At 31.5% G+C, this 17697-nt stretch overlaps 1 protein-coding gene across 6 annotated transcripts in view; it reads left to right on the plus strand.

Moving 5' to 3' along the window:
* LOC143240096 (uncharacterized) overlaps nt 1-13211 on the plus strand; it is a 36706-nt gene extending 23495 nt beyond the window's left edge. For all 6 annotated transcript variants that reach the window (XM_076481950.1, XM_076481952.1, XM_076481951.1 and 3 more), the window contains one exon: nt 5506-13211. In XM_076481950.1, coding sequence (XP_076338065.1) covers nt 5506-7149 — 1644 coding nt within the window. In that variant the 3' untranslated portion in view covers nt 7150-13211. The remainder of the gene's footprint in view (nt 1-5505) is intronic.
* The last annotated feature ends 4486 nt before the right edge of the window (nt 13212-17697 follow it).

A 17697-nucleotide genomic window follows, 5' to 3' on the forward strand; every position in this document is an offset into this window, starting at 1 on the left:
AGACTTTTCCCAGTATTGTGTTTATTTATTGTTAAGTTTCTTCTTTTTTTTTACATTTTAGGGTTATCTTTTGTCCTGTATAGTTCAATTAGGCTTATCTAGTTACCATGCTTTTCAATTTCACTGTAGTTCTGTTTTAAATTTCTTTATTATTTCTCCTCATTTATCTTGTTTGGTTTGACCTTACTGCAATATTATATATCAGTTTGCTCATGATTTTGTTTACAGGTTTATATACATTAGGGTTACAGTTTTTTTCACTACTACATCCTACAAGATTCATTTTCTACACCATTTTCTTTGCTTTTTAATATGTTGACTAATTCATTTTGTATTTCTTAATAACTTTTCCTTTTACAGTTAGTTTTGTTTCATAATTATTACCATTCATTTCATTTAGCATATATTTATCCTGTTTTAGTATTAATTTCATTTAGTTTATAATTTATTCTTTCCATTATCTAGTGTATTAGTTTCTCATAGTTTTATGGGCAGGTTCACACCTCCACAGTTCCAGAGTTTTCATCAGCTCATCATCATGAAGGATGAATTCCCTACACCATGTTCTTCCCATGTTTCACTGCATTAACTATTTCATTTTCTTTGTGTTTTTTACAGTTTATACTTTTTACTGTTACATTGATTTAATCTACTGTATACCTCTTACCATTAATTTCATTTATAATTTATTCTTTGTACCAGTAATTTAAATTCATGTGTTGGTCCCTGGAAGATAGTGTCTGCCATGCCTGCTTCTACCACTGCTCACCTTCCTCATTTATGGCCAAACCAATTTTCCAACATCATAAAATTTTCAGTTCCCCCTGATCATATCATGAAATCCCTTCCATACTTCTACTGCAGTATCTACTAAACATTTTCAGACATATTTTGCAGAATGTTATCTTTTGTCTCTTTTACATTTAGGTACTTAAAAGCTTTCAATTTTACCTTAATTTAACTTTAGGCAGATTTCTCTCAGCATTTGTTATTCTCTTTTCCCCCATATTGCTCATACATGTTTCACTTTATTAAGTGTTCTATTTACCTTGTGGGTTTGTCGAGAAATACTTCCTCTTTCTTCTCTCCATGTTGGAGTTTTTGCTATCTCCTTTCACTCCCTCCTCACATGGCTTCTTTGCTTTTGGATAATATAGAATGTAATACTGTTGTTCTTTCTTTTCATTATTAAAGAGTTTTACAGCATGTTTGTTTTCTTCTCTTGTCTGGTTTTTGGAGTCATTGTTCATGTGGGTGTCACCTGTTTACACTTCACATATTAGATCTAATCTTACAAAATATTCATATTCTTACATGTCATGTTCTGGTGTTCCTGTGTGGATCACAGTTTGTTTTCTCATGCCAGCACATTCTATTCATTGTAGTGGTTTCTTGATTCTCAGTGTTCTGGCATTTTTGTCTTCCATGGGATTCTTCCTGCATATATCCCTTTACTACATCCATTAACCTCCTATTACCTCTGTTTTGTATCCAGTACTTCCTCCTCCATCTAGGGCTATTGATACCTTTGGCTGAGATTGGTCCCACAGGTTCCTGTATGTTCTTCCACCCATCCTCTTATTTCCCTGGGTGATTTTCCTCATCTCTACCGTTTAGTACTAAGCCTTTCTGATTGCTACTTAATGACCAGCTCAACCATGGTTTCTGTGACTTCTCCAGCTCAGCTTTTACCACCACTTACTCTTTGTTTGTCTCCCATTCTTCTTATCCACTTTGTTAACCAGAACTCCATCTAGACATTTACATTGTTCATCTTCATGCTTGTCTCTTATTCAGTCCTTGGCAAAGAGATCAAGTTATTACTACACATAGCTTTCTTTAACTCTTTTCTATTCACTCTTCAGTGGCATTTATTGGAATAAATGGAACGTGTTCTGCATTTAATCTACAAGTCAGGAATTTCCTGCAGGCTGAATCACTGTGTTTCAGGTGGCAGAATTTCTCTGTTTTTTTTACCATGGATCTTCTGTCCCTTTGATCTTGGGTTATTATGCAGAACCCTTCCATACCTATTTGTGTTTTTTTATGCTTCTTCTAAGTTAGTAATCTTCCCTGACTGCCTACCATTCCAACTTGAGATATTCATGTGATATTTTATTCCCTTGTATTACCTTTGTTTCCATCATTTTTCTCATATTCCATATTTCACTTGCTCTTCAAGCATAATTCCTTCTCCTTTATGCCTGTGTGGGTTAGAAGTAAGGTTTGTTCTCTATGATGTTTCTTGAATATTTTTCCCACTCCCTCTTTTCTTATATCTGGATCTTTCTTTCCTACCCAAGACATCAGTGGCTATAGGAGTTAACTTCTTTAGTTTGATTCTCTTCTTTTCATTTCCCATCTTTATCCTTGTTCCAATCCAGGTCAGCTCCTATGTATGGTATCTGTTTTTTGTTGTTCTGTTGCCCATATGGTTTCTTTCCATGGTTTATGATCCTGCCTTTTATTCTTAGCATTATTCACTGTGTGAATACTTTCTAATAGTGAGCAGTACTTAACTAGGTATCCTTCAGTTGAAATCTGCACTGCATAACCATGTTAAATATTGTACTCTCTTCCATGGCTTTGCAGTGCTCACCTGTGAGCTGAGGTGTTCCATAAGATGGCATTTAATAACCTTGAGATATTTTTGTTTGATAAGCATGCCTGATACAGACCATACTACCCATGAACTTTATGGGTAAGCAGGAAGAGGATAACTGCCCATCCTTGCCATGCTTTGACTGAATAAATTGGTATGATATGCTTTCTGATAGTGATATTCCTCTAGACTCTTCTTTACATATTCAATATTCTTTCTTCTATTGGAGTGTGGGAGTCCTTACCACATTCCAGTTCTAAGCTGCTGTGTTGGTTGATTATGGAGGCACATTCCAGAATGCAGAATGGAATCCACAAAAAATATATGGCTCAACAACTCTGAAGGCCATGTCTCATCTACATCAGTAGAACATTACCATCCTATCACCAACTGATTGGTTCATGTATTTTCCTCCCTTGATTTCCTGAGTCAGTGTTATGGGTCACATCAGTAGTATATGGGATTTTTGTGGTTGTATATTTGGCTATCCATCATTGTTTCTTCTTACAGGGATGTTATTGCCATCTAGAAGGTCCTGGTCTGTTTCATGGGTGGGGGAGCTTATTGCATGTGAAAAATATACTTTTGATACCAGATGTCAAGTTCCTGGACTGATAGCTCTGAGATAATTCTTGTGCCATACCAGAAATTGGAGTGATGTTCTACTGATGTAGATGAGACACAGCCTTCAGAGTTGTTGAGCCATCATCTTGCTGGATGATATGGCTTTGTGATACCATATTACACAACCACTGAAACTGAGCCATAGAAAGTGTAGTTCCTCCCTTTCATTTGGGAGTCTTAATCCTAATGATATGTGGATGTTGGTACCCTGTGGTCTGATGTTGGATTTGAAGTATACCAATCAACTTAGATCCTTACACAGTTTTTGGGTTGTGTATCATTCTCCCTTGATATTCTATGTCAGCATTATGGGTCACATCAGTAGTATGTGGGATTTTTGTGGTTGTATATTTGGCTATCCCTCATTGTCTCTTCCTACAGGGATGTTATTACCACTTGGAAGGTCCCAATCTGTTTCATGGGCAAGGGAGTTTCTTGCATGAGAAGGACATACTTTTGATACCAGATTTCAAGTTCCTGGACTGATAGCTGTAAGATAATTCTTGTGCCATACTAGAAATTGGAGTGGTTCTCAATTCTTCAGCTCTTGGGTTTGAGGTCAAGATGATGTGGTTCTCATTCTACCCTCACAAGGAGGTTGGTACCCCATGATGAGACTTTGGATGTAGTTGACTTACGAAATATGGTCCAGCTACTCTACATCCAGGGGTACATCTTTGTTTACCAACTTTTCCCATTATGGAATTGAATTACAATAGCTTTCTCTGGTTACAATTACTTTTTTGCTGCATTCTTTCCCACTCAGATATTCTGAATATTCCCACCACTCTCATATTTTGTCCTGTTATTTTACACGTTCCTCATATGGACAGAAAGTATACCTGGGTCAGAGGTTGTGCATTTTCCATCTTCTTATCTAACTCTCTCAAGTACAGAGGTATCCATTGGATGCTTTCAGGGGAGTATGTTTGTTCTTCCTTTGCACTAATCTCTCCTCCTAATCATTCTGAGACTCTAGCTAATCTTGTGGGAAGACAGAAGTACATTAGAAGCTATAATGTTTCCTTTTCTGAAAATATATTTCCAATAGGTACTTCCTACCATTTCTCCCCATATGCTTTCAGTGCTTTCTTTTTCTGCTAAACTTCAAAGTGATGGTTCAGTAGAAGTGCACAGAGGGTATCACATGAGTGTGCTATGCTCCTATCAGTGAAGAGGTGATGCATGGTAACTTATATGAGATGCATATTAGAATCACTTGATTCCAGTAAGGGGGAGCAGAAGTCTTGTGGCATGTATAAATAAAAGGTTTGCATATGTGGAGCAGCAATGAATGAAAATAATTTATCTTGTGAGTGGTTGTAAGTACCTATCAGAAATATATTGTCAGTATAGGAAAATTAGTTTCCATGAAACTATACATAGTAATATTAACTTTGTGTATTTTAACAGAAGTTGGTAAGCTTTTAATAAACATTACAAGTCTGGAGTACAGGCACAAAACAAAAGAATGCAGAAATATGAAATAAAATGGCCAGTACTTTTTTGTTTTTTGAATTCATCAAACAGTTTTAACTATTATTCTTTTCACAGCTGTTTACTTTTAATTTTATGAATCTATTGCATGTACTTTGGACCACTGTCTTTCATCAAGAGTAGTAAATCACAATGAGATTTCATTAGCTATTTGTTGTAGACATCACAAACAAAGTAAAAATTCATGATGTTTGCACTCATTATTGGGCTTCACTTTTTTTTCAGTTAGTTAATTTTTTAGGTGAACATTCATGTTTTTTTCAAGTATGCATTTTAAAACACAAAAAATATATCAGGGACTAGAATAAAATGTCCCAAAAGTATTATAATTTGCCTGCCTTTCTAACTAAGATATAAATAGGTTTAAAAAAATTCCATAACTGCTGCTAGAAAATGACTTTACAGAAAGAACATGGAGATTTTCTTCTTAAATACTGTCTTTCTCTGCTAAGTATAAACAAATTATTTAAATATTCCCATACATTATAATATGATCTTTCTGCTGGTTATAAACATGTCCATCAGAATAAATACTGTAAATAATCACACGACACAGGAGAGTGAAGTCTAAGCTTTTTCAATACTTTCTTTTAAAATTAAGAAATTAATACTTAGATAACATAATTACATTTTGGAGCCAAATTTTATTGGGTATGTTAAAAATGGTGTATAAATTAATTTAAATAATTATTTATATTATTCACAATGCATTTGTTTTTTTCCTTATGTTTTCTAAACTGTAAAAATAGATAAACATTTTACTGTAGTATTTATTATTTCAGTTTCTTAAAACATACGAGGAAGTGAAACATCAAGAAAAGGAATCTCGCAAACGTCTCCAGGTTTTGGAGAGTGAAAATACAGAGCTAAAAGCAAAGCTGGAGGAAGAAGAAGAAGATGATAAGGTACTGGAGCAAACAGTTAGTAAACTTAGTGAAGAAAATGTAGAGCTCAAAGCTAAGCTAGTAGAAGAAGAAGAAAATGATAAGATGCTGGAGCAGAGAGTTAATAAGCTCAATAAAGAGAATGTAGAACTAAAAGCTAAACTGGAGGAAGAAGAGGAAGATGATAAGGTACTGGAGCAAAAAGTTAGTAAACTTAGTGAAGAAAATGTAGAGCTCAAAGCTAAGCTAGTAGAAGAAGATGACAAGATTTTAGTGGAGCTAGAGCAAAAAATGGAAATCCTTATGAAAGAAAACAACTTACTTAAGGTTCAGCTTTACTTAAATGATGATGATGAGAAAGATAGTCTTACTAGTTTGAAAGGGAAGGTTCGTAATGTACAATTTGAAAATATAGAGCTGAAGAAAACATTGGAACAACTTCCGTCCCAGCACTTGCAGTCGACTGTTCCAAGTGATTTAGGTGACCAGACTCAAAATATAGATACAGATAAAACAGAAAGTAAGTTAAAGTTAGAATCTTTAAGGAATCAGATTAATGCTCTGGTTAGAGAAAACAGACATCTTAAAGCAGGCATCATTCAGATAAAGTACACTCTGTCTTACCAAACAGAAGAAGAACAACAACAACGATTGAATGAACTGCAGCACGAGAACCAAGACTTAAAAGATGAGATTGGAAGACTCCAGTATATAAAATCCTCTACCAGAGAACATCCTTCCCTTGATGTGCCCCTCAGCGATGAAGACGTAGGTACAGATCATAAAGCTGAAAATGCACCTGAGGATACAGTAGAGTCTTTACTTCAGATGTTGGCTGATGCAAAACAGGAGTCTAGACAATGGAAAAAACTTTATGAAGAAATTAAAGCAGAATTACAAAAGAACAATGCCTTTTTGAATGGTACATCTGTTCCTTGGCTTCTGCCACATGTAAATTGGACTGAAGCAGTTATCACTGGATTTTCTAATGGCACTAAAACTGTTACAGGCATCATAACTTCAGTTCTTGACCATATATCAAAACACAGTATGGCAGATACTAACGTTATTAATGCACAATTAAATGTAACTGAAGGAGTACTTGAAGACTTTCAACAGAGACTAACAGAAAAGTGGACAGAGCTGCAGAAGATCATAGAGTCAAAGCAATATCAGCAGTTCAACAGCAATTCTCAGAAATTAATCTTCAAAATGTCACAAGCTTTACATAATGCAGTTCAGAAAATGCAAGATGTTGCAGCAAGGTTCTATAAGAACCATAAACCCTTAGAGGCTCAGATTGACAAGTTGACTGCAAAAGTTTTGAAAATCATGGAAAGACAAGAGGAGCGATGGACAGAGATGAAAATGAAATGGACAAGAAAGATATCAAAAGGCCAGGTCTTGCTTGATACGGGTGTAAATGAAGATGGTCCTGATGACTACATGATTGTTGATCATCAAGATGAAAATGATAATCAGAAGACTATACTTGAAAACAGAAAAGAAGAATCCAAGAACTCGGGACGAACAGAGCTATGACTAAATGAAGAAAGACAGTGCTGGTGAAGTTCATACACCATCTTTCTTTAAGACCAAACACCAATAAATGAAATAGAACTAGTAGCACAAAGATACTTATGTGATTAGATTTAGGAGAGATATATGGGCTAAAAAAAATTGTACACACAAGAAAACATTGATCCAGTTGTTAAAAATTAAGAATATAAGTTCTGTAGGGAAAAGAGCTTATTACATGTGATAATTTAGAAGCAAAAAGAAAAGCATGAAGAGTAGTTCAAGGAATTTCATGTTGTGAGGTACCTTGACTTACAGTTTATCTGTTAAAAATTCCATTAGTGGCATGTGTTTAAAATCATATACAAGGATACATGTTTGTGATGTGTTCAGCTTAGTGAAAGTAATTGTACTTTTGTGTAATTAGTCTAAATGATTACATCATTGCACTTCTTTCCATTGGCTAATTTTGGCTGATTCTAATAGGACCAATTTTTATTATTATTATTTCAGATTTATTTCAATATCTTTTTCATTTTTTTTTGCTCTGTTTTACTACACAGAATGAAATGCTTATTTTTGTAAAGTTTCACACTTTAAAAGTAATACATAACAGGTACCAGTTTCTTCGATTCAGCAAATGATAATTAGTTGGCTTCATGTAATGAAGGCATTCCTCATTTATTGTGAACTGTTTTTAACAAACACCAAAAGAAGCAGAGACGTACGACCATGGTTAACTACCAAAGATTAGTTGCACTTTGGTTTTAAAGGATAGTGTGTTTTTTTTAACTCCTTGTTTTAGAACAATATTCTTAGCTATTGTATGTTGTTCAGAACCTGTGCAAATTCACTGCTTTGTGTACAATATATTTGTCACAAATGCACAATAACTGAATTTTAGACGTTGTTCTATACACTTATACAGAGTTACTCTACAGTGAATTATTTTGTAAGAGATTATATTATCTACTTCATATGAACTCGTACAATAATTGGTACAGAGGTGTTATTAAACATTTCCTCTGCTGTTTACACAAAGGTGAACTAATTACATATAAACATATGTTAATTTTAATGTAACACCTCTTTTACCTTATTCTATATATTTTTAAATACACATCATGTTGCTCGTACACTCCAACCCTGATTGTACCTAACCTTATAAGCTCGTGCTAGATGCATATTACTGTTTGTTGTCTTGGAAGAATGTTTTAGACTTTAAAAAGTTCATGTATAAAATTAAATACACTTTAGCTTTATACACAAATTTGTATTAAATGTACTTCATTGCTCTGTAGATTAAAGCCTTTCACTTTGTCAATGCATGGTATTTAACATGACCTTCAAGTATTATAATTAGTGTATTAGTGGATATTTATATTTATTAGTGTGCAGAAAATATAAATATATCAGACTAAACTTTAGAGCTTTGGATTAATGTTTATGAGATGTGCACCAGTCTTCAATAATATTTTGATTACTATGAAATGGGTTAAAACATCAGACATCACACATTTATAACTTCAAGATTTTCATACATTCAAGTTTTTAATATTTGCTTTTTCTGTATGTTTCCACTTTTGACAGTGTATTTCCTAAAACATAATGCATTTAAAAAAAAAACAAACCTCATAGAGCACCATAGTTTTTTAACAGTTTGTTCTCTTAAACCTGAGTAAAATGCTTATTTGCTTAATTGTACAATATGTACATGACATGTTTTAGAAGAATGATTCTTTTATGAAAGAGTGATCTAATTGATTCATAGAGAGTGTATAAATATTTTAACTTTATTTCTTTGTAAATTTTTCAAAACAATAAAGTTAACTTACTTATTAGAGAATCTTATGATCACTGTTCTAGTTTTTCAAAGACAGTTTAAAGTTAGTTTTAACATCCCTAAATAGCCTATAGTAGAGATGTTAACCTTGATCTTTTGGGAGAAATATCATCATTAAGCTAATTTTTAAGAATTTTAAAACATAATTTTGCCTTTGTTTACACATTTTACCACACTCAATTTGACACATAAATTAGTGTTTAAATTATTGACATTATTTATACACAGTCATTATAGTCTTTAAAGTGTCATTAAAATATTATTCAAAGAAGCATTAGAAATTTATTGAGTTAATTCAATGTTTGCTTATCTAACATGTTAAGCAGTTAAATGTTAAAGTTGATTTACTAGAAGAAAAAAATCACATTAGGGTGAAAAGTAGAACATGAACATTTTTACCTGTAGCACAAAACTGAAACGTTAAAGGTATTGGTGTAAGTCTAATGAAGAGGATAGACTATGTCCAAGCATTATTAGTACTCTCTATTCTCCAACACTTACCTTGAAAGGCCATAGAAAATATCATAGGAGCATCTTAAGATATTTCTCAAATAAGTCACCTACTTATTCTATTTTAAGCTACTTGCATTTGCATAAGGTTATTAGAGATACAGAAATTATCTTTATCATAAATTATGTGTTACAGTAGTTGTAATGTTAGTGAAAAATACAGTGCACTTATGAAGAACTAAAATATTAATGAACTTGTCACTTTATATGTAATTAAAATTATATTATCAAATTTGCTCAAGTTTTTCAGAGTTTCTGCATGGCTGTAAAAAAAAGAAAAATTACTCCTTGAAATATGTTTGGTGTGAGATGTTTCTGGTCTGAAGATTGTTTATTGACTCTTCCCATTTCAGGAACTCTGTATGATCTTGGGTACTTGCCATTCTACTTGTGATTGAATATCTTTTTAAACTTTCTATAACAGAGATCTTTATAGTTATCAGTGAGCAAAGTTGGATTTGTTACATTGAGTTGTTTTATAATTTTATGATGTAATCTCTGTTTACAAAGTAGATTCTCCAAGTTGAAAGTGTTATTCTAAAAAATGGATCCATTGTGCATTTTTTTTATTAAAATTTAACCTTAAGTTACTGACAGTTTTTCACATCTATGCATCTGACATAAAGTTTTAAAATTGTTATGTGTCTTTACCAAAAAAATGTTTCACCTAAAGGTGGGTATTATCACATTGAAATTTTTTTCAATATTCTGAGCAGTGATATAAACTTTAGAAATTTTATGTTCAGGTTACACATAAACACAAAATCTGATAACCAGTTGGGGAAAAAAAGACAAAAAGCTTGGTGCACATTATGTATATTCAGTGTAATTAAAATTCAGTTTCCATTGAAAAATGTGTTTGCTTAAAATAAGCTTTTACAAATAACCTTCTGTTGAGTAAAATACTTTAATACTTTTGTAATTTTTTTAGAAACTATTTTTTACTTCAGTGTACTGTAATACTGAATTTTTAAAAACCATATGGTGCACATCTGCATTAATTTTATCAACTTTGGAAAACTTAATAGTGTAAGTCATATAATAAAAAGGATTGAAATTCTAAAAATACAAAGTTATTGGACCAGAACTTTATTTCAAAATTCCAAGTTCAGGGTTTCTATTAACCCTTAAACAGCAGGAATGTTGTAGGTAGCAACATCAATTGATGATGACCGTCATTTAAGGGTTAATGTGCAACTACTGTCATGTATGTTTTCTTTCATAACAGTTATGGTGGTCAGTTATCATTTAAACATAAGTAGTTATCCATTTGTTAAGCACATATTTTAATATAAATTGCAGTAAATTTTCAAGAGTTAACCTAGCTTTTCATAATCTTCTGGAATATTAAATTAACAGGTAATTGACTTGATTACCCAAAATATTTTGTGAATTGTGCATATTTATTAGTATCACAAGTATTAGTAAATAATATTAACAGATCATAGAGATTATAAGGGTGGTTTCCAATAATTTAAAAGTTCTTAATTTCATAACACAGAGTTTTGTTGGTGTTATTTCAATTATTTCTGGTATTTTAAAAACCAAAAAAATGTTTCCTTCAGTGCTTATCAAGGAATATATTTTTGGTATGGAGATATGAAACTTTTGCATTTTGTTTAATTCTATTTAGAGTTTAAAACTTGAATGAAAATGTCCACTAATTTGGCATTTACAATTTATTAGTTGAAAATTACAATTTAAAAAATGTTATAGTAACACTGCTTCAAATTTGAACAATATTCATGCATAATTTGTTTCATTTAAAATGGGAAACTTTAGTAAAGTTTTCTGTATTTTATCATGGATTTTATTTTATTTCCTTAAAGTAAATAAACAGTTGATGGTGCAGTTTAAAATATTTTCTTATTAAAGTTTTTTTCATGTTTATGTAACATCTTTTAATGTTTTTAATTAAAGGAGAATTCTGATGTATATTTTTTTAAAGTAGTGTAAGTGAAACAGTGCAAAGAAGAAAATTAATGCACTTGCATTGAAAGGTTATTTTTTTTATGCAATTCAATGAAAAAGGAATTTTGAAAGTATATTTAAATGTTCATGTTTTTTAACTTAAGTAGTGTTAAAAATACAAGCTTGTTATCTGTATTGAAAATGTTATGTTTCAAAACATTAAATCTTAGATATGTCAAATTTTACACATATGTTTACAAAAATAGCATCAGATTAATTAATAAAATATTATGTTTTAAATTTTTTTGAAACCTGTATTACTTTTCAAAGTGTTACATGTATAGATACCTTTTTTTTTTAACTAGACTAAACACCAGAGCTCTCACTAATTTTTCAAACTTAAATTTATAAGAAACAATAATGATAAAGAGGTCCTAGCTATCTAGTTGAATATCAAAATATTGTGGAGAAGATGAAATTTACTTCTTTCAGTAGAATAATGAATACATGTAATAAATACTCAGTTAAACACAAAGGAAATGCAGTAATATTTGGATGGTTTTTATATACTCTTGAGGTTTCTTTAAAAATTCACATTTCTATTGTATTTGAATTATAGCTATGTTTTACGTTCTTGGAATGTAAAAATATAACTGAAAAACAGACAGTGTAAATTTCCTTTAAGTTTTTATAGATCAAAAACTTTGAAGCTCCCCAGTGACACAGCAGTATGCCTGTGAACTTACAATGCTAAAAACCAGTTTTTGATACCCATGATGGGCAGAGCAGATAACCCTTTGTGTAGCTTTGTGCTTAATTACAAACAACAAAACTTTGAAGTTAAAGTAAGTGAAATTGCAACAGAAATTTTTGACAATTGCACACAATTAATTTTGTATATTGTTCAGCATTAAAAAAAGTTGTTGATTATGTATCTGGTCCAGATCTAGTGTTTCCTTGCAAATGTGTATAACATGGAACAAAAGTTACCATGAAGTTGGTACTTAAGAAAATACAATGAACACAACTGAAATCAGTTTTTGTTATTCTTTGTTTCAGAATAGCAGGCAGAAACATAATCATATTCCAAATGAAACAACTGTATTGTCTCTTTTGCCTATAACAGATTCCCAATTCAATAATAGCAAATGAACATTTAACAAAAAAACAGATTGTACTGTTTTCATGAAATGATGTATTTTAACAAATTCCTAGTTTTATAATAACAGATGATTAGTTTAGATCAGAAATGTTTTATAAATTATAAAAAAGGTACTCTGAAATTATAAGGAAAACTGGTAGTTTTATAATTTATTTTAGCAACTTTAATAAAATTATAAAATTGAATACACTTAATCTGGTTGCACATACTTAGAATTTGATTTCTTAAAACTGCAAAGAAAACATTTCAAAATACTTAAGCACTGAGTTCTGAAATGAATGTTAAAACATAGTTCTTGTGTATAGGTAGCTACACATAAGAAGACTGAAAACTAATTTGTATGTAGAAACAAGTGTAAATGTTGCACAAAAACAATAAACAATTTAAAATTTGCTTTCCAAGGTGTGATTTAAGTGTAATAAATGTACGTACAAAGTTCATATTAACTATGGTTGTTTACTTTGTAGTCAATGAGAGTAAAAAATAAAGAAGCAAGTTTTGTCTTAGGTTTTGGTGAGAGAAATATTGTTGATGTGGTTTGCCTTGCTGTTGTGCTCTGCTTCTGTGATAATGTATAAGTTCTGAAGCACTCTTGAGCACCAACAACATCTGTAGATCTTAAAAGCCTTGATCTAATAAACCAGAGTGTAAAATCTGTTATATTTAGCAGCATTCTCATGTTTTGTGATGCTTATAGCAAAAATTAATTACACATGATAAAATATTACATACTGTAACTCCTTGAGCACATGAAAAATCAAATACAAGAAAGAATACAGTGTTTCATGAAAACATCTTAACCATTATGAGTCTCATCAAAATCGTTTTACAGTTGCAAAACTCATTCATTGCATGTTGTACATTTAACTAATATAAAAACTAGTGTGTGTCACTCTACACCTTGCTCGGTTTCTCAAAATGGAGTCATAATAGCCAAAATGCATTTATCAAGATAGAATAGTTTGATTACTATCTGCCCATTGCAATTTAGTGAAGAATGTGTCATGAAGCCTTATAAGTGTAGTACGTATTGGTATAATAAGACTATAAAGTAAATATGTATTGTGGGATCACCAAGTGCATAAAATTATCAATGCAATTTTAAACTTAAATTGTTTCTGAATTAAACTATTTTCTTCTATTATATCACCAACTTTTATAATTAAAAGAACAAACCTCTTTATTCAACATAAACTCTACATTAAGAAATTGATATTTTTCTAGTTTCATTGTGTATTTCATTTTATACTTTCAATACATAGAGTAACAACAATATTAGGTTATACTTTTGTGCTAACCAACATGGCATTGGAATGTAGTGTTACCAGAACACTGACTTTTCTATATATTAGAAATTGTTAAGCTACCTGATTTTTACCAGTAATTATTGTGTGGATATCACATAAATTCATTTTGTGAGTGATCATAATTTTCATTGGCTTACAAAAAAATTTACTGACATTTGATTACACTTTTCTGCCCCTTTATTGATCAAGCTTGATTTCACAAAATTTATTTCAGTTAGCCATGAAATGTAAGGTTATGGTATACTATTGAGGTGGTAGTATCTGCTCTGTCATTTGTGGCAGGCTATATTTCTAGTGTTTAATAAATATCACCCAGTATAAAGTAAATAAAGAAAGCTGATAGTTGAACACTGTAAATTATAATCAAAATTGGATATTTTTTGTGTAGATAATTTATCCTTTATACCTACATTTTCTTTTAGTAAAGTGATTTATTAAAAGCATTTTTATAGAATATTGTATTTACTCTCTACTTAAGATTTATAAAGTTTTTTTTTTTTTTTTTATGTCTTAATATATAATTTTTTAATTTTTTGTTTCTATAAAAGAAGTTTAGTTAAACAATTATCAAAAACTAATAGTATATTAAAGGGAATGAACAACATGTATACTTTTAACAATGAGTCTAATTAACAACCAACAGTAATATCAACATTCTTCATCATTTTATGACATGATTAATGTAGTTAAACTATAACTGTTAAAGGGTGGCAACTTCACAATATGTCTTGTGCAAAAAAATTTGGAACTGGACAACCATTAACATATAACTACAGATTAGTGCTTTTGAAATGTAAAACTGGTTTTTGAAAAATTTTAAGTCTTTCATATTTATTTTCAAGAGTACATTACAGGAAAATTCTTAATAATTTGTAATTCATAAAATTTTATATTGATATATTAACATCAATCTTCATGAATACTGAAGAGTAAATCTGAAAAAGTTTAATTTTGTGGGGGAATTTCAGATAAAACCAGAACTTCCTCTGTCAGCTGATACAAAGAAATTTATAAAAAGTATGAACATGAACAGAAAAAAAAAACATTCAAAGAAAGCAATGTGTTTGAAAATATATTGTTGTTTGGTTTATATATACATGGAAATGAAAAATGTCAGAAAACACTCACTTTGATAGCAGTCTTTTTCTTGTACTCAGTAAAATAACAAGGAATGTTTGCATCTAGTTAAAAGAAAATCCCTGTAGCTACTTAGTGAACCTGAGCGCTCTGTTGTGCTGGATGAATCCATTTCATCCAAAACCAAATATTTTTGCTAATGTTGCATTGCAATCAGTCTCCTTTATTTAAACACAAATGCTATGAAATTTTCCTTCTTGAAAATTACATGAATGACAAAATATAGTTGTAAATGGTCCACTAGATAATCATATTACATACATGCTATGTTCCAAGCATTGGGTTGACTGTGCATTTTATTTATTTATTCACTACTATTTTTTAAGAAATTTACTGTTGAACTGTTTCAGTGGGTATCTGCTAGTTTCCAGTAAATGCAGCCAGAGTAATCATGATGACTTATTTGTTGAGAGAAAACAAGAAAGGGAAGTCCAAGAAGAGAAAAAAGTAAGTGGAACAGAAAGCTAAACACAGTTTCTTGTATGGAAGATAAGCCTATTTGTAGTTTTTTCTCTACCAGTGTTGTCGATGGTTCAGATAATTATGGTGGTAGACAGTAAGTAGAATATTTTATACCTCTGATTCTGTGTAGCTTTGTAGTGTATTGAAAAAAGCTACCACAAAACAACTACTGTGAGGGCTCATTAAAACGTAATAATATCAGTGTGTAACACAATATAGTGGATGTTTTCAAGTGTGTCAGTGTTCAAAGATCTTGTGTTCAATTGCTTCAGAACTAATGATGGGTTATCTGAAAAAAAAAACGTATCTTTAGGTGTACCATAAACAACAAAGGGTGACTACACTATATTGTTGGACAGTGATTTGTAATGTGAAACAGCTGCCAAGATGAATTCTGATAAAGGAAAGTTGTCATGTTGTTAAATAACTGAATGAAAATTCCTTGAAATGGCCTAAAGCACTGAGGAGTTTCTATGTTAACTCATGAATGCAAGACCAAAAAGGAGGACGTTTTTTTAAATCATAGGAAGGTGAATCTGAGGCACTGATTACTTGTACATTTCTAAGTTATGATGTCAGTTGTGTTGATTAAGTTGTTGCATATATGGCATCATCTTAAGATTGTGTAGAGGTGCCTTTTCTAGTGATATGAATATGTCAACCTTTTAAAATGTTTGAGTCATACACAGTTTGGTATGAATCAGGGAATAAAACACTTTCAGGTAATAAGGTTTTGTTAATGGATGATGCTGTCCAGTTACACATGAAAATGGACTATGTGAATAATACAATAGGTACTTCAAATTGTTTTGAATTAGGTGTCTTCTGGAATGTAGAGGGAGTCATTATCTGAGAAAACTGAGTTGTGCCCAAACTATGAAGTGCATTTTCAGTGACCAGATAGAACCTGGAATGTTTGTTCAGTGTACTGAACTTTGTTCATGAACTTCATGAACTATATACAGAATGATGAACAAGAGTAAAGAGATTGTAAGCTGCAATCCCTTTTGTGTTCGTTCAGTAATTTGTATGGCCTAAATGATGAAGAAATAAAGTTTGTGCTGATTAATTATTAGCAGAGGCCGAAACTGTTTCTGAGATATTGCATTCAAATTACAAACCAGCAATGGGTAATTCAAAATTTGTAGGGTGAGCTGAGATATTTTTTACTACGATGTAACATTAGTTTTAGTGGATTTCAAAATGAAGTTTGCATATGTGACACTTTGTATATATAGAAGTAAAGAGAAAACTTTCCAAAAAAGTAAATGTAGGGATAGCTAATATTAAACCTTGAAAAACTGCAAACAAGATAGCAAGGATGGCATTTGCATCATCTCTACGTAGCAGAATGTTAACAGACAAAAGTAGGATAAAACAAACTTAATTGTGATGAAATAATTATATATATGTTGATATATTAATTCTCACATATGCTATTATGTAGAAATGATGCAAATGCCTACTGTGAGGGAAGTTGTAGCTACAAACATGTATCAACAGAATGAGGAGAATGGCAATTAGGTTGGATGGAAAAGTCTAACTGTCATAAATCAATAGACCAACCAATGAAGATGTTCAGTGCAGGGGAACCCACACCAACCTGTAAATGCACTTGCAATGAACATGCAACAAATGAATTAGGGCAGCAGAAGACCATTTCAAAAATCACTTATCTCAGTTACCAATAAGATAAAAGGGTTTGAGTGGAGTAAGGAGTTCAGGTGTTGCAATAATGAAGATTTGTAATGGTAATGTTATCCAAAAAGTCAAACTTTATTCCTTTTGAACAGAAAGGAGAAGGCAGGTTTGGAAAAATGTCACAATAATCAATCATCCCCTCTTGTCTGTCCCAAATGTTCAAGCCTCTAGTGGTGGAGTCATGGTTTGGAGCAAATTTTCTTGGCATGTTCTGGGTTCCTTGGTCCTTTCAGAAGGCAAACTTAGTGCATAATTTCAGGAACATGAAGAACACTTCTCATTGTCACTACAGTCTTTGGATCTAAATATAAGTATCCAAGGAATAAATCTGAAAGGCACATTCCACTATCACAATACTCTGCTTAGCTCACTTCATAAATTGCATGCAGTATTTATGGATTAATGGGAGAAAAGTCCCTTATGTCACACTCCAGTGCATGTATTCAAGCAAACAATAACTCAACACATTATTAGGTATAGGTCTTAATAAAATAGCCAGCCAGTGTGTGTGCCATCTAAACTGAGGACATATCTGTTCA

This window comes from Tachypleus tridentatus, chromosome 13 (genome assembly GCF_004210375.1).
Source record: "Tachypleus tridentatus isolate NWPU-2018 chromosome 13, ASM421037v1, whole genome shotgun sequence".
In the NCBI taxonomy this organism is placed as follows: domain Eukaryota; kingdom Metazoa; phylum Arthropoda; class Merostomata; order Xiphosura; family Limulidae; genus Tachypleus; species Tachypleus tridentatus.